Source organism: Echinops telfairi, unplaced genomic scaffold, assembly GCF_000313985.2.
Source record: "Echinops telfairi isolate 266 unplaced genomic scaffold, ASM31398v2 ScPeMD7_6681;HRSCAF=7622, whole genome shotgun sequence".
NCBI lineage: Eukaryota > Metazoa > Chordata > Mammalia > Afrosoricida > Tenrecidae > Echinops > Echinops telfairi.
Window position 1 is genome coordinate 357,923 of NW_022110581.1, and position 25,540 is coordinate 383,462.

Genomic DNA, 25,540 nt, shown 5'->3' on the forward strand with positions numbered 1-25,540 from the left:
GGAGAGAAAATGTTTTGAGAAACGATGTACAAATGCGCTTTACACAATTGATGTGTGTATGGATTGGGATAACAGTTGAATGAGCCCCTAATAAAATGTTAAAAAAGAAAAAAAAATAGATAGGCCTACAAATTGAACAATAATACCAGGGAAGTACATACTCCTTAGAATAACCAATCACATCAGATCCAAAGGATAGCATTTGTGCAGGGACGCAACTCAGAAGGCAGGAATGGGTGGGAAGGACGGAGGAAGGGAAGGGTAAACACAGGGAAGAAGTAGGATTGCAATCAATGGCACAAAACAATGTGTCTAAATTATTGAGTGGAATACCAATTTGTCCTATAAACTTTCACCTACATCACCATAAAAAGCTTTAAAATAAGCAAGGGTTGTGAGCCTGCTATCAAAGTAGAATCCAGGCTAAAATGTACTAAACATGAAGTGAAAAAAATAGACACACTCTACAAAAACACTAAAGAGTGTGTTCTTTATGAAGTCTTCTAAGTGTTGGAACTATAATAAACATCCCAAATAATAGCAACAGCCATAAGACAGATTGGAAAACATCAGAGAAAATACTAGTAGACTTAGAATCACCTTTCTCCAACCATGAGACTGAATAGACAAAACATACGTGAAAATATAGAAATTTAAACCACCTAATTATAAATTAAATCTGATTGGTAATCAAATTCATACTCTAAACAAAATAAGGAACCAAAATGCCAGGTAAAATTCAAGAAAATAATCCAGGCATTTTTGTGAATGATAAAAAAACACATAGTATTTGTGAGAAACTGGGCTTTACCACCAGAGATTGAAATTTTCTGTTAAACTGGGTGTACCAAGATGAGAATGCAACATACCAGAGTGAAACAGAGAAGCAATAGAGAGGTCTGCGGGGTCAGCCCCAATGCCAGCTAAGTGGACACTCCTCCTCCCCCCAGAATTCACTTCAGAGGACAGCACTGAAGCTACAGTTCAAGGAGAGGGACATGTCTGATCAGAGCACACAGGAGCAAACGAACAGGGAAGGAGAGAGAGTGGAGCACATCCTGGCCCTCCAAGCCCCGAGGACAATATTCCTGTTCAGAGCAACCAATGCACAGAGGACCATAGGGCTGGCCCCACCACGAGACACGGCATACCTCACTGACCCATAGCACTTTGAGGGATAACACAGGAGGCACAGTGTGGGAATTGTGCCCAATCTGACCCCACTACACCAGAGCCAAATGTCAAGGGTATGCAACAGAACAGCAAGGGGAGCAAAGCAATTAAGTCCCCAGGGAATACCAAAAATAGACTTTGGGGCCAGAGCGTGGCACCCCATCAGACTCAACTGGAAAACACTCCTAAAGGTCAACAAACATACCTGAAACCATTTCTAGGTTTTTTCTTTTTTTGTTGTTGCAGTTGTTTGCTTATTATTGCCTCTGCATGTCTATCTAGATAAGATAGGCAGGATAAACAATCCGAAGAAAACAACGGGACCAATGTTTGGGTGGGGGAAGGCAAAAGAGAGGGGGAGGCAGGGGAAAGGAAGTGGGTGTTAACAAACCCAGGGACAAGGGAACAATAAGTGATCTAAACTCCGTAGTGAGGATGCCTGGTGGGGCTTATTCAAGGGCAATGAAACTGAAAAGCATTAATGAAACCTGAATGACGAAAAGGAAATAGAAGAAAGAAGTAGGAGGCAAAGGGAATTTATAGACGTCTAAATACAGGCATGTACATAAATATATTTATATCTAATGATAAGGAAATATATCTATGTACATATATGTATATGTTAAGTATTAAGGTAGCAGACAGACATTGGGTCTCTCCTCAAGTACTCCCTCAATGCAAGAACACTTTGTTCTAATAACCTGGCATTCCATGATGCTCACCTCAACAGGATCGCTGAAGACAAAATGGGTGCCTAAGCAAATGTGCTGAAGAAAGCTGATGGTGCTCAGCTGTCAAAAGATATAGCATCTGGGGTCTCAAAGGCTTTAAGATAAACAAGTGGCCATCTAGCAGAGAAGCAACAAATTCCACATGGAAGCAGCACAACAGCCTATGTGATCATGAAGTGTCATGTTGATGGGATGAGGAATCAGGCATCAAAGACCAAAACAAAAAAACTTATCATTGTGAATGAGGGAGTGCAGAGTGGAGACCCAAAGCCCATCTGAAGACCATCCCCTTACAGAAGGATCACAAGGAAGAGACAGCCAGTCAGGGTGCAGTACAGCACCAATGAAACATACAACTTTCCTCTAGTTCTTTAATGCTTCCCCCCACCCACTATCATGACACCAGTTCTACTTTACAAATCCAATTAAACAAGAGCATGCATATGTTTCCAGGTAAGAGCTGGAAACACAGGGAATCTGGGACAGATAAACTTCTCAGGACCAACATTGAGATTAGTGATACCAGGAGGTGAAGGGGAAGGTTGGGGGAGAAAGGGGGAACCGATCACAATGATCTACATATAACCCCCTCCCAGGGGGACGGCCATCAGAAAAGTGGGTGAAGGGAAACATTGGTCAGTGTAAGACATGAAAAAAACAATAATTTATAAATTATCAAGGGTTCATGAGGGAAGTAGGGAAGAGGGAGGGGGAAAATGATTTGCTGATACCAAGGGCTCAAGTAGAAAGAAAATATTTTTAAAATAATGATGGCAACAAATGTACAAATGTGCTCGATACAACGAATGTATGTATGAGTTCTGTTAAGAGTTGTATGAGCCCCCAATAAAATAAAATAAATGAAATTTGCTGTTAAGATAATGAGAAAAATGTCAATCTTAAAGAATCTTCCAGGGATTAACGCCATAATATTTTACAGCTCTGACACTTGGTCCTGATCAATAAATTGTTATACAAGCCAGAAATTCTCCCTATCAGCTTATACACAAACAATGCTACAAGAAAATTTTAAAAGCCACATTTTATAAGATGGTTGCCTCTTCCTCATATGTATACAGTGAACCCTCACCACTTCGTGCTTTGACATCCGCGGCTTCACTCTATCGTGGTTTTTGCGTAACAACGCATGCTCTGTCATTACTGCCACTGATTGGCTCATACTGTACACGCTTGATGCCATAAATAATAAATAATAAATGGTAATTGTAGCGTCCAAAATGTTTTACTGTATTTTCCCTTTTTCGTTTAATAAATTGGGTAATACGAGTGTAAGGGTGACTAAAGGGTGTTTTTTCATGTCCTGTATGCTCTAACTACGAAAATATTTGATTTACAAATAAGGAATCCTACTTCGCGGAATTTCATTTATCACGGTAGGGTCTAGAACCAATTAACCGCGATAAACGAGGGTTCACTGTACATATAGTATGCTATGGTTTGTGTACAAATCAGATGGGAAACAATGTATTTTTTTTAATTCCAGAAACTAGGCAGGCAGAAGAGTGAAAAGTTTCACTGTGTACCTCCTTAAGACTTTTTATTTTTGAAGCAAGTTATCTATTCAGAAAGTTAACAAAACACTAAGTATCTAATGATAACATTATATAGACAGGCAAACTAAAAGTGTTTTAGAAAGAATACTTCTTCCCTGAAACCAAATCACAAAGTCGAGTTTTGAGAAGCTCCTCTGGGAGGTAGTAGTGATAGATCAAGTACAGTGTGGTTCAAGAAAATAGAGATGACATTTGGGGATTTTTAGGACACTCCCTACATATCCTTTTATTTGGGGGGTGGTTACACAAAATCTTGCATTTTAATCAAAATGTGCCTATCTTTAAACAGTGAGCAATGACACTTCCAAGTTCTTTGGTTTGCACTCATCTCATCCTTTGCTCTTATAAGCTACCCTGTCTTTATGGCTCCTGCCTACCTTCCTGCCATTTATGCTGGGCATGTAACAATACAGACAACTTTTGTAACAGCACAAGAGGACCTTCAAATATCTACTAACATATTTTGAGTATTGCTTAAGCCACATACCTCACCAGTATTCTGACAAGTATCTACAATCTAAATTCTAGAGCTTCTTCAACCGGTGTAGAGAGAGAATGAATTTCAAAACCACACAACTAGATTACCATATATACTTGAGTATAAACCGACCTGAGTATCAGCCGAGGCACCTAATTTTACCACAAAAACTGCATAAAAAATGTGCTGAAATTCGGCTTATACACGTTTCTATATGGTAAAAAGTAAAACTTTTAACATTTTAATTATAAAAAGTCAAAGATGTGATGCACGTTACCCTGGGGACTAAATAATGGGGATTTCAAAGAAAAGCTTAAGCATCTAGTAAAATTAAACACATAATAAATATAGGAAGCTATAAGAAGGGCATGATGTAGCGTATATGATCTTAATCTATAAAATTTGATAGTTGATAATGTAACAATTAGGAAGACGTTCCAAATCCTTTACAGATGTGAATATACACGTTTTTACTTCTATAGAAATATCTACAGGCAAAAATTTCTGATCTACACATCTATACAAGCCAGTACTCACTGTCTATCAGTATCTGATGAACAGTTTTAAAAATAAGTTTTTTAAAAGTCTTACCTTCATGTGATATTTAAAAGGATCCAAAAGATTGAATTTAGCATTACATGTTGGACAAGTTCTTTGAGATGTTCCAGTTTCATTGGGACTTGCTGAGGTATTTGAACCTAAAACCAATTAAATATATCTTTAAAACCTAAAAGAACTGTTAAGAATATTTGCAGAATTGACCACCATGATTCCTCAAATGTACATACAGATTTATTTCTCTTTCATAGGCTGGATTTCATATTTACCTTGTGACAGTTCAGCCTGGGAGGATGTCGCCGAAGATGAGGTACGTGTGTGAGACACACTTGTGCTGGTCTTTGGCTTTTTTAAATTAACACTGTTTACTTCAGAACTAGAAGGACGTTTTAATGAAGACAAACTCTGATCTGCATCTACAGTAATTTAAAGTGAAAGAAAACTTGTAAATGCTTTATTACAGAATATTGCGCACAACTGCTATTAAAATGGTCCCAAATTAAAATTACAGTAAAAATTCCTTGGAGTGAAATGAAATGGAATAGCATTGAATTCTCCTATCACATAAACAATAAAGAATGATAAAAAATTATACAGTAAAGGGGTGGAAAGAAATGAATTGTACAGTTATTACCAACTACATATTTTTAAGCCATTCACTAAATACTTTTTATGCAAGAAATTATAAATGTTTCAAATAAAAAAATATATGAACAGCTATAATAAACACCAGAACCTGAAATCCGAAGTGTCACCCCCTCCCACAGTTAAAGCACAGAAAACACACTGAACTAAATTCATATAAGCAAATCATCTAGAGAGGCTTGAGTTCACAAAGGAAAACAAAGCAATTTTTATTTATTCTAAAAATTAGAGACCCTGTAATAGGCTTTTTATATAACAATTTAATATTTCTAGTGAAAAACTTAGAAGTCAACACTTTTTCCACCTAATAAATTGGCAAATAATCTTCTCATGGTTTTAGATGAAATCATGTGTTGGTTCCCTATGTAAAAAGTAGGACTTGTCTTGAACGGCACCTCACACTGTCATATAGAAAGGCAAGTAGTTAGCAAAATGACTTTCAAGCCATGCTCCCCAGAGCCTAATGGGCTCAACTTAGAGCATATAATGGGGCAATCCAGAGAGTATAGCTCTCCTTTTATATTTATTAGACTTTTACATTAAACTTTGCATAAGATATTTCATTGCTAAAAATCACTCCAAGTTTGAAAATTGTCACATCAAAGGCTCCCGGATGACTTAACTAAGCATTAGCAAGAGAAATGGGGCTACTGAAGCTATTTAACCAGAGAAGGTAAAAAGTCCTTTCTGAAAATAATTTATAATAAAGATTCTAAAGGGCACATCTCATTTTGATGTTCTCAACTACACACTAATGGGGAAATCTAGCAAATAGACATTCTAGAAATATTCCAGACCTCCAAGCCAGAGGTCAATTCAAATCAAGACTCTGTTACTCAATAGCTGTGTATCTTTTTGGCCTATTAAACTTCTCTGAGTCTTGATTTCGTGATTTGTAAATAAGAGTGATATTTTCCTCTAAAGGACACTTTTAAGGCTCAAATAAGATAATGTACTTCAAATACCCAACACAGCACTTGGCACATATGGGAGTTATTATGGCTACTAGATAATACTAAACCTGGGGGGTGTCAATGGTTTTGAGTCCACCCCGTAGTGCCACTAAAGAAAGGCCTGGGAATCTCCCTAAGATCCCAACAGGTTTCTGATGCTCTATTATGGAGGTGGATCACCAGGCCTTTGTTCTGAGGTGTCTCTGGGCGGGTTTAAATTATAGTCAACCTACTGGTTGTTTAGCCACCTGCAATACTCAGGGTCTCATTCTGTAAGAGTGTAGTCACTGAGAACACTAAAGAATGCAGTTCTGAAAAGTGTGCATAAAGTTAAATGCACTTTCCATATGAAAAAAAAAGAATACAGTTCTGCTCTGAAGCACATGTGGATAACTATGATGCAGAATTAGCTCAAGGGCTTGTTTGTACTGTTATCGACAGGGATTGAATTGTGCCCCCCCCCCCCAAGAAATACGTGCCCATTTGGCTAGGCCATGATTCCCAATATTTAGTGATTCTCCTCAATTTTGTTATTTGCCATAAATCCTAACCTTTATGTTAATATATGGAGCTTTAATGGTATAGTGGGCTATGTATTGGGCTGCTAACCACCATCTGCTCCTCCAAAGAAAGGTAAGGCCTCTTGCTCCACTAAAGGTCTACAGCCTCAGAAACCCACAGGGGCAGTTCTACCCAATATGAAAGGGTTGCTATGATTCAGAATTGAATGGATAGTAGTGAGTTTGGTTTGGGCTTTTTAAAATATGTAATGTGTGGGGTGTGTCTGAAGTCATAATCCTTACTCAAATATTCAAGTCATAGCCTTGCTTGAGTCACATCTTTTGATTTACAAGACATAAAAGGAAAGAAAAGCAACCAGAGAGGACCAAGAAAGCCAGGAGCAGAGTGTCCTTTGGACCCACAGTCCCTGTGCTAAGAATCTCCTTGACGCAGGGAAAAATGACACAGGTATCTCCAAGAAGTGCCAGGTCCACAGATGTTGGAAAAGGAGAAATCTTTTCACAAGACCCAGCAAACTACTTTCATATTTAGAGACTCATAAAATGTGAGAAAAGGATTGAATCTGTCAAGGATTTAATTTTATGTATATCTACGCCCATGGAAGAAGCAGTCAAAATGTCAAAAGATATGTTGCTTGGGTGAATCTGCAAAATATATCTTTAAAGCATCTAAAGCAAAGTTGTCACTTTGAAGACTAAGGTGTACCTGGTACTAAGGTACTTTCCATTTTATACAAAGCTGGAAAATGAACAAGGAAGGCCAAAGACATATTGATGCATTTGAGTTATGGTGTTCAAGATTATGCTTTACCATAACAATGAACAAATCTTTCTGGGAAGAAGTACAGCTGGTATACTCCCTAGAAGTGAGGATAACAAGACTTTGTCTTACCAACTTTGGGTATGTTATCAAAAGAGATGAGTCCCTTGGAGAAAGACATCATTCATGGTAAAGCAGAGTCAGGGAAAAAGACAAAGATTCTCAATGAGATGAACTGACACCATAGCTGCAATTATAATAGACTCAAACATAGGTAAAATTGTGAGGATGGATCAGGACCAGGTAATATTTTATTCTCTTGAAAATAGGGTTGCTATGAATCAGAACCAATTCAATGGCATCTAACAACAGTAATGACATGCTGCAGGTACTCTGAATTATTTTGTGTCATCACATTAATGTTCTACTAAAACGCTTAAGTTACTTGAACAACCAATATTTTGAACTAGGCAATTGACAAAATAAAATGGAGAGTAAAACTAGATGATTTCACTAGGCACTGTTTTAAGCATGAAGAAATATTCACAATAAAATAGGCTAAATTTAAAAGTTTTTAATTCTGACCCTTTATCTCTGCTGCCTTTGGCATCTACTATTCCCTACTCTCAATAGTTCTCATTTTTTGGCCAATAAAATCGAATGAGTCAATTCCAACTTCTAGCAACCCTACATATGGTTTCTGAGACTGTTAATCTTTACAGGAGCAAATATCTTCTTCATGTTCCTCTTAAACAGCAGCTGGTGGGTATGGACCACAAATCTTATTAGCATCTCAACACCTAATCTGTGTGCCACCAGGACTCCATGCTCAGGAGGAAATCAATGCTTCTGAACACACAGCGCATATTATCATCCACAATTATCATTCCATTGGCTGTTTATTATTAAGTCATTGAAAGCTTATATAGGCAATCCCCAAATTACATATGCATTCCATTCACAAGTCTGTCTTTAATGGGATTTGTATGGTATCTAACATCAATCTGTCAAAAGTTAATCTTACTGTACAGTGCACCTATCGATGCATTAGAAACATTAAAGAAACTTTCAGATACATTAAGTGTTTAGTATTAAAAATTTTAAGATATACAGAGTTGAGAATTAAAATCATATATCCAAATGGCTGATTTCAGGTCTGCAGAATGAATACATTATTTGTGTGTGGGGGGTCAATTTTAATAATTGAATTGTAATCAGTTAAAATGGCCCTTCCAGTCATAATCATTTACGAGATAGATTATAATTGTGGACTACATACATCTATTGTTATATTCCCATTTCAAAAAGCATTATGAGTTAATGAACAGGAACAGGATGAGATTAAGGTCTGACCTTATATGCTACAGCTAAGAGGAAAAACACTGCTTCTGGTGTGGCCTGGGCAAAATGCCTGGGACCTCAGGTCAAATGTGCATAAATAAGATACAGTTCAAGGGTGTAGAATAGATTTTCATATTTGAGTAACGTTAAAAAAGTGAAAGGTTATATGTTAATTTGAATGCATTACTGATACCAAACCACCTTTCCCTGAATGGTCTGGTAAGAAGGTGGGGGAAGATACTGATAGGATTTACCTGTAAGTAATTGAGAACAGTATTCTCTGCAATGCCATCCTGCTGTTTATAAAATGAGCCCTCAGAGAAGCAGGAAGTATGATCTCATTACCAGCAAGAGCCTGGAGTGGAGCTTGTCCTTTGGATTCAGCAGCTGGCTTCCCCCTGTCTGACCTTCGGATTTTGGACTAAACAGCACCTACCACCATGGGAGACGTTTCTTTATACTTTCATGAGTTTCTGTGTGGGTATTCTAGCGATTCACAGAACCCAGAAACATGAGAGGACATACTCAAAGGGAAGAGTTGGACATTTGTGATTTCATCAACCTCCAACTTCTTGCGACTAGTCTGGTACTAATTCTTTTAAGAGACACAATAATATGATAAAATTGAGGTTCAGCAAGTAAGACAATTCATAACCATACCTCCTCCTCATTATATCTGACATTTCATACACATGGTACTAGTAAAAAACCAAATAAACAAATGAAAAACTGACTATTTTACACATTAATGACGTATGTCTGGCAATAACAAATGCTGAGGGGCAAGTTACACTGACTGTGATAGCTGAAATGTGTCAACTTGACTGGGCCTCGATGCTCAATGGTTTGGCAGTTATGTGATTATGTAATTCAGCAACCATGTAATGAATTAAGTCATCATCTGGTTTGTGATCTGAGGTGGGCAACCTCCATTTTCCCTTCAAGCCAATTTTCACATAATGACCTGGTCTTTGTTCACAAGTGTATAATCCTGCTTACTGTTTGAAAAGGAGAGTAGGGGCTATTGTCTGTGCTATCTACAAGTTGCAACAATTCAACTTTAATAAAATCCATGTACTTTATAAAATGAGACAACTATTTTACTTCCCTGTTTCTTTTGGTTCTTGGCTATTTCATTAACTAGCTAAGTGGCTTGTAGTTTAAACACCAAACCAATTATCATCAAAACAGGAAAACATTCTTGGCACTTCTATTGCATGAGTTTTTTTGGTTTGTTTTCTAATGATTTAACAGTTAAATTTATGTACTGAATTAGAAAATTTCATCAATACTTCAGTGGACATTTACTTACCCCGTTTCCCCGAATGTAAGTCCGCCCCCCCCCACACCAGCTACTGTAACTCTGGACTTTGGACAGTAGCGGCGGGCACCGCCATGCAGCTCACTGTTGGCCACAGTGCAGCCAGAGCAGACAGGAAGTGCGAGGTCTCTTTTAATAAAACAATAAACAATAAATGTGTACCGTATTCCTCATCATGGAAAAATAAGACATCCCCTGAAAATAAGACTTGGCGCATCTTTGGGAGCAAAAATTAATAAAAGACACTGTCTTAGTTTCGGGGAAACAGGGTAGTATTTCCCATATGCACACCAGTATTTCTTTAGGACTGCCATTTTATATAGATAATATATATACATAATTATCCTATCTTCATAATTTGGATAGAACGCCTTATTAAGCCTATTAAGACAGTCACTATTTGACTTTTTTCAACAGTAATGACCTTCTAAATTTTTAACTAAAAACTGAAACTAAACTTTACTAGACCATTAAGGAACTTTCTTAATTCTCAAAAATTATACTAAGATTTTGGTTCCTGGTTAGAGTTCTGAGCTCAAAAAAAATTCTGGATAGAAAAGTGGGTGAAAGGAGATGTCGGACAGTGTAAGACATGACAAAATAATAATAATTTATAAATTATCAAGGGCTCGTGAGGGAGGGGGGAGTGGACGGCGGGGAAAAATGAGGAGCTGATACCAAGGGCTCAAGTAGAAAGAAAATGTTTTGAGAATGATGGCAACAAATGTACAAATGTGCTTGACACAATGGATGGATGGATTGTGATGAGATGTAAGAGCCCCCCAAAAAATGATTAAAAAAGAATGGAACTACAAAATAATGGAATTTTCCTACAAACTTTCTGAAGCCCCTCATACAAGTTAGTCAACTTAATAGAAATTAAAGATTCTAATCTTGTGTAAGATATTAAATAAAATTACTCAGCAAAGGTATTAAAAAACTATTTGCTCCATTCCATTTTATAACATATGAAAAATGTAACATCAAGGTATGGGCTTCAAAATAAAGTCAATTTCATATGCACAGCCATGACATTTCATTTTGTGATTTTTCTGAAAAGGGGCGAAAACAAACCTTTTGGAGGTATTTGTACCACTTGGTTCTGTGGTGGTGTCTCCTGGGTCAAGTCATATAGTAACAGTGAAGAATGATATGAATCAGCTTGTGACGAATCATTAGAACAATCCTATAAAATGTTTCAAAGGAAAAATGGTGTGTTTATTCAATGTATTTATAATTATCTTCTTTCATAAACTTTTATAAAGGTAAATTTAGCTGCGTCAGTACTATAAAGATAGCCATGATGAGTCCATTATTAATCTGTGATTTTCTCAAGCTAAAATATAGACCCACTGTAAATCAATTAGGAATGGACCCACTTTTGCTGTTAGGTGCTGTTGAGTTGGTGATGACTTGCAGTATAACATATTATGAGGGTGACACTGGACCAGGCAGTGGTTCCCTTCCAGTGTCATCCTCACAACAGGTTATACTTCAGCCTACTGTTGGAGCTAATGTGTCGATCCATCTTGTTGAGTGTCTTCTTTTTTGTTGACCCTCTAACTTTACCAAGCATGTCCAGAGGACATGATACAGTCTGGCTATCCTCAACTTCAAAGTGCATTCTGGCTGTATTTCTTGAAGATTTGATTTGTTCATTCTCTGACAGTCCAGAGTACTTTCAATACTCTTTGCCTGCACCCTCACTTAAATGCACCAGTTCTTCTCTGGTCTTTCTTATTCATTGTTCAGCTTTCATATGCTAAGAGGCTATTTAAAACAACATGGCTTGGGTCAGGAGCACCTGAGTCCTCCAACCGACATCCTTGTTCTTTAACACTTTAAAGAGATCTTTTGCACCAGATTTGCCCAGTGTGCAGTTTGATTTCTTGACCGCTGCTTCCATAAGCCTTGATTGTGGATCCAAATAAAATGAAATCCTTGTTAACAGCAATCTTTGCTTTTATCATGATATTGTCTAATGGTTCAGTAGTGAGGATTTTTGTTTTCTTTAGAGTTGGCATCTGTCTTTGATCAGTAAGTACCTAGCTGACAACTCTACTTTGCTGGATTTGAGGAAGCAACAAGGTTTGTTAGTTAGGCAGACCCACGTGGCAAGGAATTGAGGGTAGCCTTCAGCTCACAGCAAGAAACCAAACCAAGGCACACATTCTGACAACCCACAAATAGCTTCCTGGGCAAGCCTCAAATGAAAACTGCGCTTTTTGCTGATATACCTTGCTGGCCCCATGAGAGCCTGAACCAGGTCTCAGCTAAGTCACGCCTTGAGTTCTGACCCACAGAAGCCTTGTGATGGTAAATGTGTGCTGTTTTGAGACATTAAGAGAAGCCCTGGTGGCACAGTGATTATGAGTTGGGCTGCCATCTGCAAGGTCAGTAGTTTCAAACCACCAGCCAGTTGTTCTGAGAGACAAAGACGGAATTTTCTTCTCCTGTCAACAGTAACAATTCAGAAACTCACAGGGATAGTTCTAGCCTGTCCTATAGGGTCACTATGAGTCAGCATTGACTGGATGGCAGCTGAGTTTAAGACACTAAAGATTTTGGTTCTATGTTGAGATGTAATCCATATTGAAAGCTGTAGTTCTCAGTTAGTGCTTCAAATCCTCTTCATTTTTAGCAAGGTTGTGTCATTTAACCTGTCAAAGGCTATCCATAAGTCTTCCTCCAATCCTGTTGCCATACTCATCTTCATATAGTTCGTTTCTTGGATTATTTGCTCAGCATACAGATGGAATACTTATGGTGAGAGGATACAACCTTTCCTAATTTTAAACCATGCAATGTCCTCTTGTTCTGTTTGCAAGTCTGCCTCCTGGTCTATGTGCAGCTATTACACGAACCTAACTAAGTCTTTTGGTCTCCTCAATCTTTACAATGTTATCTACAACTTGCTATCATCCACATAAGTTCCTTTGCATAATCAGTAAAACAGAAGTAAATGTCTTTCTGGCATTCTTTGCTTTCACCTGACATCAACAATTATATCCCTTGTCTCACATCTTCTGATCACAACTCGAATTTCTGCTACTTTCCTATCAATGTACTGCTTCAACCATTTTAAAATGATTTTTGGCAAAATTGAACACGTACAATATTAATTATCTAGTTCAATGATTTTCGCTTTATGTTGGATCACCTTTCTTTGGAATGGGCACAAATATAGATCTCTTCCTGTTTGCCAGGTAGCCAGCTGTCTTCCAAATTTCTCCAGATACAGAGACGTTTTGTGCATATGACCCATTTCATCTCACACTATTTTTTAAAATGTGTATCCGAAGGTTGAATTCATAATAACAAGAATAGTTTTAAACTCAGACCCCAGAAATTCTCAGAACCCTAAGGGTCAGAGACTCCATTGCTCTAAGACAATACTATTTTTTCAAATGTGTATTTAGATATAAATGTACCGATAGAGATGTTTCTCTTCAATTATAAAATGGGGATGATGATGCTGAGTGCCTCTACTCCCTTGCGTGCAAGTCTGTCATACTATGGTGGTTTGTGTATTGGTGTGATGCTGGAAGTTATGCCAGCAGTATATCCAATACCAGCAGGGCCACCCTTGGTGGACAGGTTTTAGAGGAATTTTTAGACTAAGACTACGATTTGTTGATCTCCTTCTGAAATTAGCAAATGAACACCAGATGGATTCTGCTAGAATACTGTCTGATACAGTGCTGGAGGAAGAATCCCCTGGGTTGGAAGGCACTATACAATAATCACAACAATAGACTCAAACATACCAGTGATCACAAAAATAGGACTAGAAGAGGCAACATGTCATTCTTGGGGCCAACATGGGTCAAAGCCCACTCCATAAGGATTAAATAAGACTTCTTTTCCATTTAGCACAAAGCCTTGCACACATTAACACTGCAAGAAATGGCAACTCTTGCCAGTATTACTTCTGTTCATGTTTTAAAAATCAAAGCAATGAAAAGTTATGTTGTTTTCAAAATGAATAATCTCAGTCATATTCTGACAGGATAATTTAAAGATGTAACTGTTGAATGCCATTGAATCCATTTTCAATGCATAGTGACGACAGAGTTGGAATGTCCTCGAGTCTGCAGTCTGTATGGCAGTGGATGGACAAGCATTTCTGCCAGGGAGCCTCTGGGTGAGTCTTACTTTCCCCTGAGCACTTAACCAATATACCAACCAGGGCACAAGAAACTAAATACGTTAACTCCCTAATTTATTAAACTTATTTTATTAAAAGGTGGTAATTAGTTCTGGCAGTTATAACTTGGGAGGTATTAGCTGAGGTATCATAAAGAAGAGGTCATTTTCTGAGGCTCAGAGTGCCCTTCCTTATGGTGCCTTTAAGTAATGATGACTTGCTATGAGAGTCCAGATTCTAACAGCGGTCATATAAGAGTCAAAGCATCCCTCAGCACTAACTGTGTAGTTTCAGACACACTTACCGGTTTAGGCAGGTTCTGAGCAGAAGAACTCTGCAAAGATGATTTTGATTTAGGCAAGTGTGTTGGACTTGGTGTTCCAAAACGTTGACTTGTAGACCTGAATAACTCAGGAATACCTGAATTTAAAAATTATACAATATATTGAATATATTTTGATCTTATCAATTATGTCAAAATAGTGAACTTTAAGATGAAATGAGCACAATAGTACTGTACCTGGATTACGTGACTCACTTTTTATTGACCTTTGAGATGAGCTGCCAGAGTTACCTCTGTTCAAGATATCTACGAAAACATTTACACTTTATTGTTGGAATGAAACATTCATAATAGGAAATTTTTTCTCCAAAAACATTCAGATACAATCTATATTGATTCAACATTCAAGCCTTCTCCAACTCCCATGCCTCATTCACAATCCTGAAAGCCTAGTTTCATTATGGGAGAGCTGATTGGAGTATCTGCAACAGTATTTTAAAGTTCTGAAAGGCAAGCTATCAGAGACTTCAGACTGAGTTGAACCTAGAATGTACTAGAGTATCTTAAAAGTAAAAGGATTTCAAAACAATGCCAAAAGAAGTAAATCTGAAAATATTGGATGGGACGTGTCTCTTTATCTGTTTAAGGTAGCTCTCTTGCACTCATACAAGTCTCATAACTTTCAAGATTACTAAGAACTCAATAAAAATTTGGAAAAGTAGAGGGCTGCCGAAAATGGCTGGTCAGAAGGGACAAAGCAACAAACACATGGCAAGAAAAACAGAATCACTCAAAACGTTTCCTTTCTCCCTAGTAGAAAAGATAGCTCTTGGGTGGCACAGATGGTTAAGCCCCAAAGGTTGACAGTTCATACCCGCTCAGAGGCACTTCTGATGACCAGGCTAGTGATCTCCTTCTGAAAGGCCCCAGTCTTGAATTCTGTGGCTGTTACACAGTTTGATGTTGCACACAGAGTTGCCATGAGTACAATTTGACTGGATGGCAATTAACAACTACAAGCACGACCACTGGAGAAAAAGCACCAGATCCCACCCAGTGGTTTCCGATGACAGTAATGTAAAACTCATCTCTTCACCAGCAGTTTACAAACTGCTATGGGAAGTAGTCAAACAGTGACATGCTGTTGATGCTTTCTTTTGGGGGCGGTTGCAAATAAACCTGCCTTAGGAAAACAAAAGTGTATGGGAAAAGATGTTTCATTTTCCTCCCTTGAAATCCCGTGAGCTACTTTACACCTTCTTGAACAGAAGTCTTCACAAATATCAGTGGTATCACCACAAACTCATTTATTTAGGACCTTCTGCTACTTTCAGCAAAGCATTGCAAACACTTCCTTGTCTGTGAATGAACAAACACATCAATAAGCTACTTAGTGGATACTAAAAATTATGATTTCTAATCTTAGCAAGCTCTCAATGCTACCAGGTAAGCCAGACCCTTAGTTAACCTTTCCCTTTTTCTCACATTGAGTATCTTAATTGTGTATCTGCTTCTCAAGTCCTCAGCCCTATCTCCATCCTGATTTGAACAAGTTCTTACCAACCTTACCCCCAGCTTCCCTCAATTACCTCTAACTCCTTGTGGCGGGGAAAAGGACATTCCAAACAGGAAAAACCCCACTGCCATTGAGGCAATTCCAACTGGTAGGGACCTTGTATAAGGTTTCCAAGGTTGTGAATCACAGGGGCAGAGAGCTTCAACCTTCTTCCTCAGAGAGGCTGGCAAGGTTGGCTCACTGATCTAGCAATTAGTAATCCAACCCTCTTCCAACAGCATGGTAAGGGCATTGAGGCATGTAAAATAGCTGATTAGTAGCAACACCTTATAAAACTTGGCCCTAGCGGGGGAAAGTTGAGGCTATCTATTCCTGTAAAGATTTACAGCTTCAGAACCCCTACATAGGGTTGCTCTGAGTTGGAAATAACTCAATGGGAGGAGGCTGATTCAAAGTAAACGCTTACTTGAAATGGCTGGCTTTGAACTTGAGATCTCCCCAACAAAGATTAGTTCATCATCATCTTCATCCTCAGTTTCTTTTGCTTTTTTCTGCCATGGCTCCAGCTCTTCTTCTTCACATTCCATGAAGAGTTCTGCCATTTTTGAATTACCTAATTTTCGGCAGAAGGGAAGTAAACCTTATTTTCAAAAGAAAAATATTTTGAAGAATACGCAAAAATAATCCTAGTAGCTACTATTGCCTTGCCATTTGTAGTCAGTACATGGTAGCCACAATAAGAAACTCAGAGCTCTAAGATCTAAATTAATATTTCGTGAGCTAGATGAGCCCTGGTAGCCTAGTAGTTATGTATTGGGCTGCTAACCTCAAGGTCAGCGGTTCAAAACCACCAACCAGCTCCTCGGGAGAAACACTATGCTTTCTACTCCCATAAAAATTTACAAGCTCTGCTCTACCTGACTTTAGCACATACTGTACGGCCACGGTAGTCAAAACAGTGTGGTATTGGCATAATGACAGATACTCAGACCAATGGAAAAGAGCTGAAGACCCCCAGAAATAAAAATATCAGCATACAGGCAACTGATCTTTGATAAGGGCCCAAAAAATATTAAACGGGAAGCAGATGCCATTTTTAATAAATGGTGTTGGAAAAATGGATATCTACATGCAGAAAAAATGAAGCAAGACCCCTACCTCACTCCATGCACAAGAATAAACTCAAGGTGGATCACAGACCTTGAGATAAACCCCCAAACAATTAGGGCCATTAGTGAGGGAATTGGGACAAACCTGAGAACCTCAGCACAGGGAATACATAGGCTATCAGAAATAGGAAAGGATACAAACATAGAGGAGTCACAAACAGACAAGTGGGACATACTGAAGACACCTGTGTACATCGAAAGAATTCACAAAGAGAGTAATAAGAGAGTCCACGGATGGCGAAAACATCTTTAGCAATGACACATCAGACAAAGGCCTTATTACTAAAATCTACAATACATGGTCACAAGAAGAGAAAAGCTAACTGCCCACTGAGGAGGTGGGCAAAGGACCTGAACAGAAGTTTCACAAGAGTCTGAAATCCAAATGGCCAATAAACATATGAGAAAATGTTCCCGATCATTAGCCACAAGAGAAATGCAAATCAAAACAACTATGAGATACCACCTAACACCCTCAAAGATAGCCAAATTCAAGAAATCAGAAAGCAGCAAGTGTTGGAGGGGCTGTGGTGAGACAGGAACTCCCATCCACTGCTGGTGGACCTGTAGAAATGTACAGCCACTATGGACATCGATTTACCATACAACCCAGCAATCCCCCTACTGGGCATATATCCAGAAAAGGCAAGAAACAAACCACGGCCAGACATCTGTGCTCCAATGTTCATTGCGGCACAGTTCGCAATCGCAAGGAGTTGGAAGCAACCTATCTCAGTGGGTGGAGTAAAATTTTAAGAGGGCACCTAATAGCATATATATAGATAGCATGATCTTATTTAACAAAAAGCTTTCTTTTCTATGAATACAAAATCAATGTAGTTATAAATACTAAAGTGGTAACAGTAGTTATTCTTAGAGATGAGAAAGAGTTCCTTTTGACATTGCTGATAGTAAAAAATGAACAGTATACAATAAACCTAAGTGCGTGTGGCTTCAATAATTCTTATTTTTAAAGAATAAAATGTGCCTACTTCTGTCTCTCTTCTCTTCTCCAAAAGTCCCAGAGACTTGTCTTGTGGTGGCGATACTTACGTCTGGGTTGCAGAGAATTGTTGTTGTCCATCAAGTTGCTGGGTTGACTTTAAATTATCACCTAAGAACCAACATATAACATCAGTCAGTTTTATGAGCCACACTAAGCATCAACAAATTTTGAAACATGAGTTTCAGAAATCCTTGAGTCTAATTTTGATCTCCAGCAAACTCACCATGTGCCTCCCGACGAAGCAGCAAGTAGGTCTATTTCCCTCCCTATAAAACGTACCTGTAATTAGGATGAAGTTCATTAAATTAACTGTTTGCCAACAAAATTATCACTATTTGAGTTTGATATGTTCCATAACTTGTTCATTTATGAAAGAACACAAGTAAACAACAGGTTGAATTACTATGTATTTACAACCTGAAATTCCCATTATTAAATTACAAATCATATTTAAAGGTATTCTTTTAAAAAAATGAATATTCACCCTGTCTTACTAAACCTGAATTGCAATCTTTAACTGTGACCTGTTCATATTTCAGAAATAAATCTAATTATTAATATAAGAAACACGTTCAATACATTTTTTCACTTTAGTTTTCTGGTTTCTCATCAGTTCGAATGGAAAAGGAACAGAAAATTGGGTTGAATATATGTCATCATAGACTCATTTTTTAAAAAAATTAATCCTTGTCAGTGGTGGGGAGAACAGAAAAGTAGGTAAAGGGAGACATTGGTCAGCGTAAGACATGAAAAATTTTTTTTATAAATTATCAAGGGTTCGTGAGAGAGGGAGGAGGGAAAATGAGGAGTTTATACCAAGGGCTCAAGTAGAAAGAAAATGTTTTGAGAATGACAATAAATCTACAAATGTGCTTGACACAATGGATGTATGTATGGATTGTGACAGAGTTGTATGAGCCCCCAATAAAAAAAATCTGTTACAGTAAACCTTATCAAAAAACATTTGAATTGCTTAATCAAAAACAGGAATTTGTATTATGGATTTTCATGCACATACAAAATCATATTTTACAAAGGCATATGTCTTAGAAACAATTTTAATTATGAAACAAAAAAGGCCAAAGTTAAACATTAGGATCTTAAAATATTAGGACACTACAGTGAATTCTATCTTCACATTTCTTTTTTATCCTCAGACTGGCAAAAATAAGTTTTCCCGATTTTTCCCATTGCAAATTATTTGGACTAAATTAGTCCAAAGGAAAAAGATATTATGTGAATTCCAGAAGATGGAACTGGCATAAGTGTCTGAATTACTATTACGAGAGGTCTTAGTGAATTTTGTGTTTAAGTAAATTTCCCTAGTTTTGGGGTCTGGCCATACACCTTCATGTATCCAGCCTATCACTATAACTGGCCTTTTGAGGCCCCTGACCACCATCAAAGAGTGGACCTCAAATTAATCCATTAGTAAATACTCCCCAAAGTCAGAAATCCTTAATTGCCACTAGAACCACATTACCTTCTGTCTAAAGCTACATTACTGCAAGAAGGTGGCCACTCATTACATAGGCTATTTAAATTAAGATAAATTAAAATACAGTCAGCTCCTCAGGAACACTAGCTATATTTCAAGCACTCAAAAGCTACAAGTGACTACTGGGCTACTGTACTGGGCAGTGAAGTTACAGACATTTCTACTGGTCAGTGCTGGTCTAAAGAACCACTACCGTACTCAACTCTAGTTTAAAACGCAAAATTCCAGAGATTCCTATAGAATTTCAGCTACAGGAGCCCTCCAAAACTATCACCACACATACCAAAACATTAGTAATCTCTAGGTTATTACTTCAGTCTTTTTGTGGAAGGCCCTGGAATTCTATGGGAGATTAAATCAGCTGTCAGAACTGAAACGAATCTCCATCAAAGATATGCAGGGGGAATGAATTTTAGAACATCTACACTACCAACTCCAGAGTGTCTCTGAGTGGACTCCAAAACAGGCAGAAGAGAAAAAAATGCTGCGCTTCAGCAATTGGCTCAACATTCAAATTAAGATAATGGAATTTCCCCCTGAACTTGTTGAAGCCCCCTCCTTGGTATGTTGTTGTTAGGTGCCATTGTGTCAGTCCGAAGGTTTGCAACCCTATGTGCAAGAGAACATACACCATGCCATCTTAACAAGCTCTCCTGTTTGTGAGCAGGAAGTTCATGGACAACAGAACTGCAAGATAGACCTTTGGGTTAGAAGCAGGGCACTTAACCAGTGCGCCACCAGTGCTTTCATTTAAAATGACCATATAGAAAATACGTTATTTTAAAGTCTTTCTTTGAAACAGCAATGTAAAAAACGAAGTGTGTGTGTGTGTAACACAAATATTTCCATTCTTAGAAAAGTCACTTTTGAGATAGTAAAATAGGACTAAGCTTCTAACCGGCCATGAAAAAATGTCATTAACTTTTAATTTTTCCCAGAAAATTTTTAAGCCCCCTTGTATGTTTTCAATATAAACCTGCAAATGTTTAATCTCTTTAAAATACGATTAAAAATAAATTAAGATTACTTAAAAGCGTTTAATATATATAGATTACTTTCTCTCTTCAAAGTTTGCGTTTCATTTAGGTATTTTCCACCCCCAAGTCATAACAACAAAATTTTGGCAGGGTTTATTCTCTTGAATAAAGAAAACAAGTAGCAGAGGAGCCTACAAGGTGTCTTTCTTTCCGCTTAGCCTCTTCTACTAAAAAATTAACAACTGCCATGGCATCCATTCTGATCTATAGTGACCCTAAGGGCAGGCTAGAAATGTTCTCCAGGGTTTGGAGGCAGTAAATCTTCATGGGAGCATAAACTCCAAGCTCACTACCATAGACTTGACTGACTCATAGCAACCCAAAGGGACAGAACTGCCCCTGTGAGGTTCTAAGGCTAATTAATCTTCCTTACAAAGCCCCCAGCTTTCTTCGAAGGAGTGGCAGGTGAATCCTAACTGCTGACCTTGTGTTTAGCAGCCCCCTGTGTAATCAATTCCTCCAGGGCTTCTAAAAAAACAAAGCTGAGCAATTAGACACTAGGCTGAAGAGGCCAGATTGGGCTAGATAACCTGAAGAAAAGGAATTAAATGGGGGAAGCTGAAATTTGTAGTCCTCCCACATCAGAACTTTTCTTTTAGCTCATTTCTTCTATAAAAGAACAGGGTAGAACTGTCGCTGATGGGTTTCTGAAATTTTAGCTCTTTCCAGGAATAGATAGCCTCATCTTTCCTGGTCCTAGGCATACTTCCAGGGGAGGCAGTCTCTTATTCTGATTTTTCCTATTTTCTACCTCTTCTCTCCTAGCACCCCAATGCTTCGGAGCTGCTGGGGGGAGCAATTCAAGTTATGGAAATTTGTCTCCTCCAAAATTGCCCCCTTCCTTCTTCCTAATTCCCAACTGCCCATCTCTAGTAGGCAGTTATTACATGTAAACTCAGGTTAAGTGCTAATGCCCATATAGTGTTTGCTAATTGAAAGAAAAATACTTAGCAATAGAAATGGAATGCCCTCCCTGTCCTAGAAAAAGTCAACTTTATGTGCCTCTTAACATATAGGGGGGAACACTGGTGGCATAGTAGGTTATATACTGGGCTAACTTGAAGTTCAGCAGTTTGAAGCCACCAGCTGCTTTGAGGGAGAAAAATGAAGCTTCCTACTCCAATAAAATTTCAATCTCAAAGTCCCACAGGGGCAGCTGTACTGTCCCATAAGGGTTCCATTAAGTCAGAACTGACTTGATAGCAGCGAGTTTTGGGTTTAACTTAAAAAGGAGCCCTGGTGATGTCATGAGTTAAAGGTTGGGATGATAACCACAAGTTTGGTGGTTTAACTCGATCAGCTGCTCTGAGAGAAAGATGGGGTTTTATAATCAAATAGAGATCTAGTCTCAGCAGATAGAAGGAGCAGTTTTAATTTCCTACAGGGTTACTATGAAGCAGAATTAACGCATTAGTAGTGGGGTTGTTGAGTTTAACATTATAGAACTTGAAGTACACAGGATGAATTAGGGGAGTGTTTCTGCCACAAAAAAACAAACCCAGGAGCTGATAACAAGTAGAAAGAAAATGATGATGGCAACATATGCTTGATATGTATGGATTGTTTTAAGTGCTGTAAAATCACCCAATAAAATCATTTATATAAAATCAAACCTTAAATATACTGAAGTTTTAGCTCTGAGGAGCCCTGGTGGTATAGTGGTTATACACTGAGTTATTAACTGCAACGCCAGCAGTTCAAAACCACCAGCCAGCCGCTCTGCAGACTTTCCAGCTACCTGCCCTATAAGGTAGCTGTCAGAATCGACTTCATAGCTAAAAAAAAATTTTGGGGGGGGGGTGGGGGGGGGGTTGGAACTAACTACGAGTTCATAGGGACTAGAGCAGTGGTTCTCAACCTTCCTAATGCAGCGGCCCTTTGATACACAGTTCATGTTGTGGTGACCCCAACCATAAAATTATTTTTGTTGCTACTTCATAATTGTAATTTGCTACCGTTATTAATCGGGTGACCCCTGTGATAAGGGTCATTCAATCCCCAAAGTGGTCATGACCCACAGGTTGAGAACCACTGGACTACAGAAAACATGTTAAACACCATGTGGAAGGAACTGTCAGTTAAATACAGAAGATAGTGCTTTTAATATTATGGGGGGGGGACTATTCAAAATTAGGAAACGAATTCAAAATAACTAAGAGACATTTGAGAGGAAATTAGGGAAACTTGAATAAGTATTTATGCAAGGTGGCTTCAAAAAGTTTGTGGAAAAATTCTGACTATTTTACCACAAACATTTTGAAGCTTCCTCATCTGTGTGTGTGTGTACACACACACTAGATATTAAGGAATATTCTCAATCTGTTTTCTTAGATTTGAGAGTGAAAAGAAGGTCCTTAATTTTACAACAGGTGATGCCATGCAGTATTTAGGGGCCAAGTGCCATTTTATCTGCAAAATTTAAGCTTTAATTTGGTTTAAATTTAATTTGGTTCAGCAAAGAGTATGAGACAGATACAGCAAGATGGTAGTAATTGGTGAAATCACAGGTAGGCATTCAGTGGGCTTTGATTTTTCAACATGCTTGGAAATATATTATTATTTCAATAATTAAAAAGTGGGAAAGAAATGGACGTCTTAAAAAATATATACAAGACAGAGCTGAATAGTATTTCTTACATTTTATTAGGTGAATCTCCTTGCCTAGTCCCTGTAATCACCTAACTCCCAGGCCCCCACCCTCCACCAGGGACTATCCCACATTTTTATACCAATGACTTTGGGGAGGGGGCAAGCCATACAAACTTCTCATACATTGGTTTCTATGCTTGTGTATTATTTGTTTCTATGCTTGTGTATTATTTTTGTGGATGTATTCTATACAAAAAATCAGTAGTGAAATGAGCAACGGATGCAAAGTCCGAAGACCTAGGATCTAGAATTGATTCTGTCACTCCTAGCCACATGATCTCAGGGAAGTTTTCTCCCAGTAAGTTGCTTCCTCTTCAAAGCAGTTCTTTCTCTAACACCCCAAGGCCTTTGTCCGAAAGACTGAAAGCAGTAAAGAACACAAACGCAAGACACAATAATTTAACTAGGGTTCCCACACCGAGGGTACACGAAGTTTGTTTAATCAAAACCCAAAGCAAACCAGGGCCTTCACAGGCTCAGTAAAGTTTCTGCTGGAAAGGGAGTGAGTTTGCATGGTAACTCCCAAAGCAGGATCCCTCGCAAATACTGAGGGATGCTTTCGGAGCTTAAAAACCCTACCTCTAGGGCTCCATTTTCTGATTAATGGCACTAAAAGACATGACTACCCACAGTCCAAACCTGAAAACAGTAAAAAGCAGACGTTGACTTCAGAGATTTTTGTTTGCTTTTTTAATGACCAAATCTTTGCAAACAAAGAGAATCCCTTGGAGGAAGGTCGTCTGTACTTCCAGAAGCTGCTTTACTGTCACATTATCCCTCAGCTTTCACCTCAGAAGCATCCAAACTTGAACCGATGAAATCGCCCTCCTCTGGAGCAGGCTACAACCTCACAATGAGGTCATTTTTTCCCCCTAAAGTCTCCTGAGGTCAAACCTGCCAATTGGGTACCAAGCTCCCAGTGTTTCTCCTCAGGGCTCTTCTCTAGACAATAACGGGATGACAGAGGAGGGAAGTCCCTTTGGGAAGGGTGAGGTGTGAGGAGGACTAACCGGTCACCCGGGTGAGAAGCAACAGGGACGGAAGGAAAGGCTCCCCGGGGCCTCAAGGCCCGAAAGTTTGGAACCCCCTCGGGTCGGGTCTCTCTTCCTCCACTGGAGCCTTGGGGGTGGGCGGGTCTCCTCGAACACGGGCATCAAAAGTCCCTAACACCGAAGGAGGCTGTCCACGGGAGAGACCAAACCCAGGGAGGGGAGATGCGGCGGTGGCGACGGACCCGCGGGCCGAGGCCCGCCGCCACAGCACAGCGGACCACCAAGGAGATAGCCGCGACGCCAGCCCTCCCGCTGGGGCGGGCACAAGATGGTGGCCTGCTCGCCGCCGCGCCATCCATCCCCTCCCCCGCGTCTGGGGCGCTCCCGGAGATTCGCGCCAGCATGGAGTCCCCGGTCCCGCCGCCCTCGCAGCGGCGCCGCGGTTGGGAGGGCTAGTCACTGCTTTCCCGAGGCGGGGGATGACGCTTACCCGGCGGAGAGGAGATTAGCCCGGAGGAGTCTCGAAAGGCGGCGGCAGCGGCAAGGGAAGAGCGCGAAAACCCGAAGCAGCGATGGTAGCGGCTGCAGCAAGGCCAGCAGCGGGGGTGGTTCCCAACGTGGAATGAGCGTCTGCGGCGGGGGCAGGCGTATATAAAGAAGCGCGCGCTGCTTTATGGGTAGACACCGCCTCCTCCTCTGCACATCCGGGTTTCTTTCTCAACAGACTCGGGAGGGCGGGGCGCGCGGACATGTGCCCGCCAGTCAGACTCGCGAAGGCGGCAGCGCGCGGCAACCAGCTGCGAGGATAAGGGTCCACGCACACAGTTCTGGACTTTCTCTGCAAGCACGCAGTCCCGTGCCTGGTTGCAATCTAACATGAATTCTGGGGGTAGGGGTTAGAGGCGCCATTAAAAAAAAAAAAAGCACTTAAAAAAGACTGAGGTGAAGACAAACCGAGTCTTAGAAAGGTTATTTACGCAATAGGTCAATTTCAGCACAGTTATTTTAAACTTAGATTTGCTCGAATCGCCTTGTTGCTTTTAATGGCATGTGGATGGATGCTTGTTAAAATGGTGATACAACGTACATTACAAGAAAAACTGCCTGCAAAAAAACCCAAACATTTATGCAAGACACTCCTTGGGCAAACCTTTTTTAAAAAGACTGTTCAGAGTGGTAAAGACAGTT

The 25,540-nt window shown here is 39.3% G+C and overlaps 1 protein-coding gene across 3 annotated transcripts in view; it reads right to left on the reverse strand.

Annotated features, from left to right (window-relative positions):
- Nucleotides 1–24,928, reverse strand: part of ZNF280C (zinc finger protein 280C) — a 56,209-nt gene extending 31,281 nt beyond the window's left edge. For 2 of the 3 annotated variants that reach the window (XM_045295976.1, XM_013008652.2), the window contains exons 1-9: nt 24,843–24,928; nt 18,400–18,455; nt 18,224–18,284; nt 16,468–16,614; nt 14,723–14,791; nt 14,507–14,622; nt 11,130–11,241; nt 4,784–4,930; nt 4,548–4,654 (exon numbers count right to left, since the gene is read on the reverse strand). In XM_045295976.1, the coding sequence (XP_045151911.1) occupies nt 4,548–4,654; nt 4,784–4,930; nt 11,130–11,241; nt 14,507–14,622; nt 14,723–14,791; nt 16,468–16,614; nt 18,224–18,254 (729 nt within the window). In that variant the 5' untranslated portion in view covers nt 18,255–18,284; nt 18,400–18,455; nt 24,843–24,928. The remainder of the gene's footprint in view (nt 1–4,547; nt 4,655–4,783; nt 4,931–11,129; nt 11,242–14,506; nt 14,623–14,722; nt 14,792–16,467; nt 16,615–18,223; nt 18,285–18,399; nt 18,456–24,842) is intronic. The other variant, XM_045295975.1, reaches the window with a different exon arrangement.
- Between the last annotated feature and the right edge of the window lie 612 nt (nt 24,929–25,540).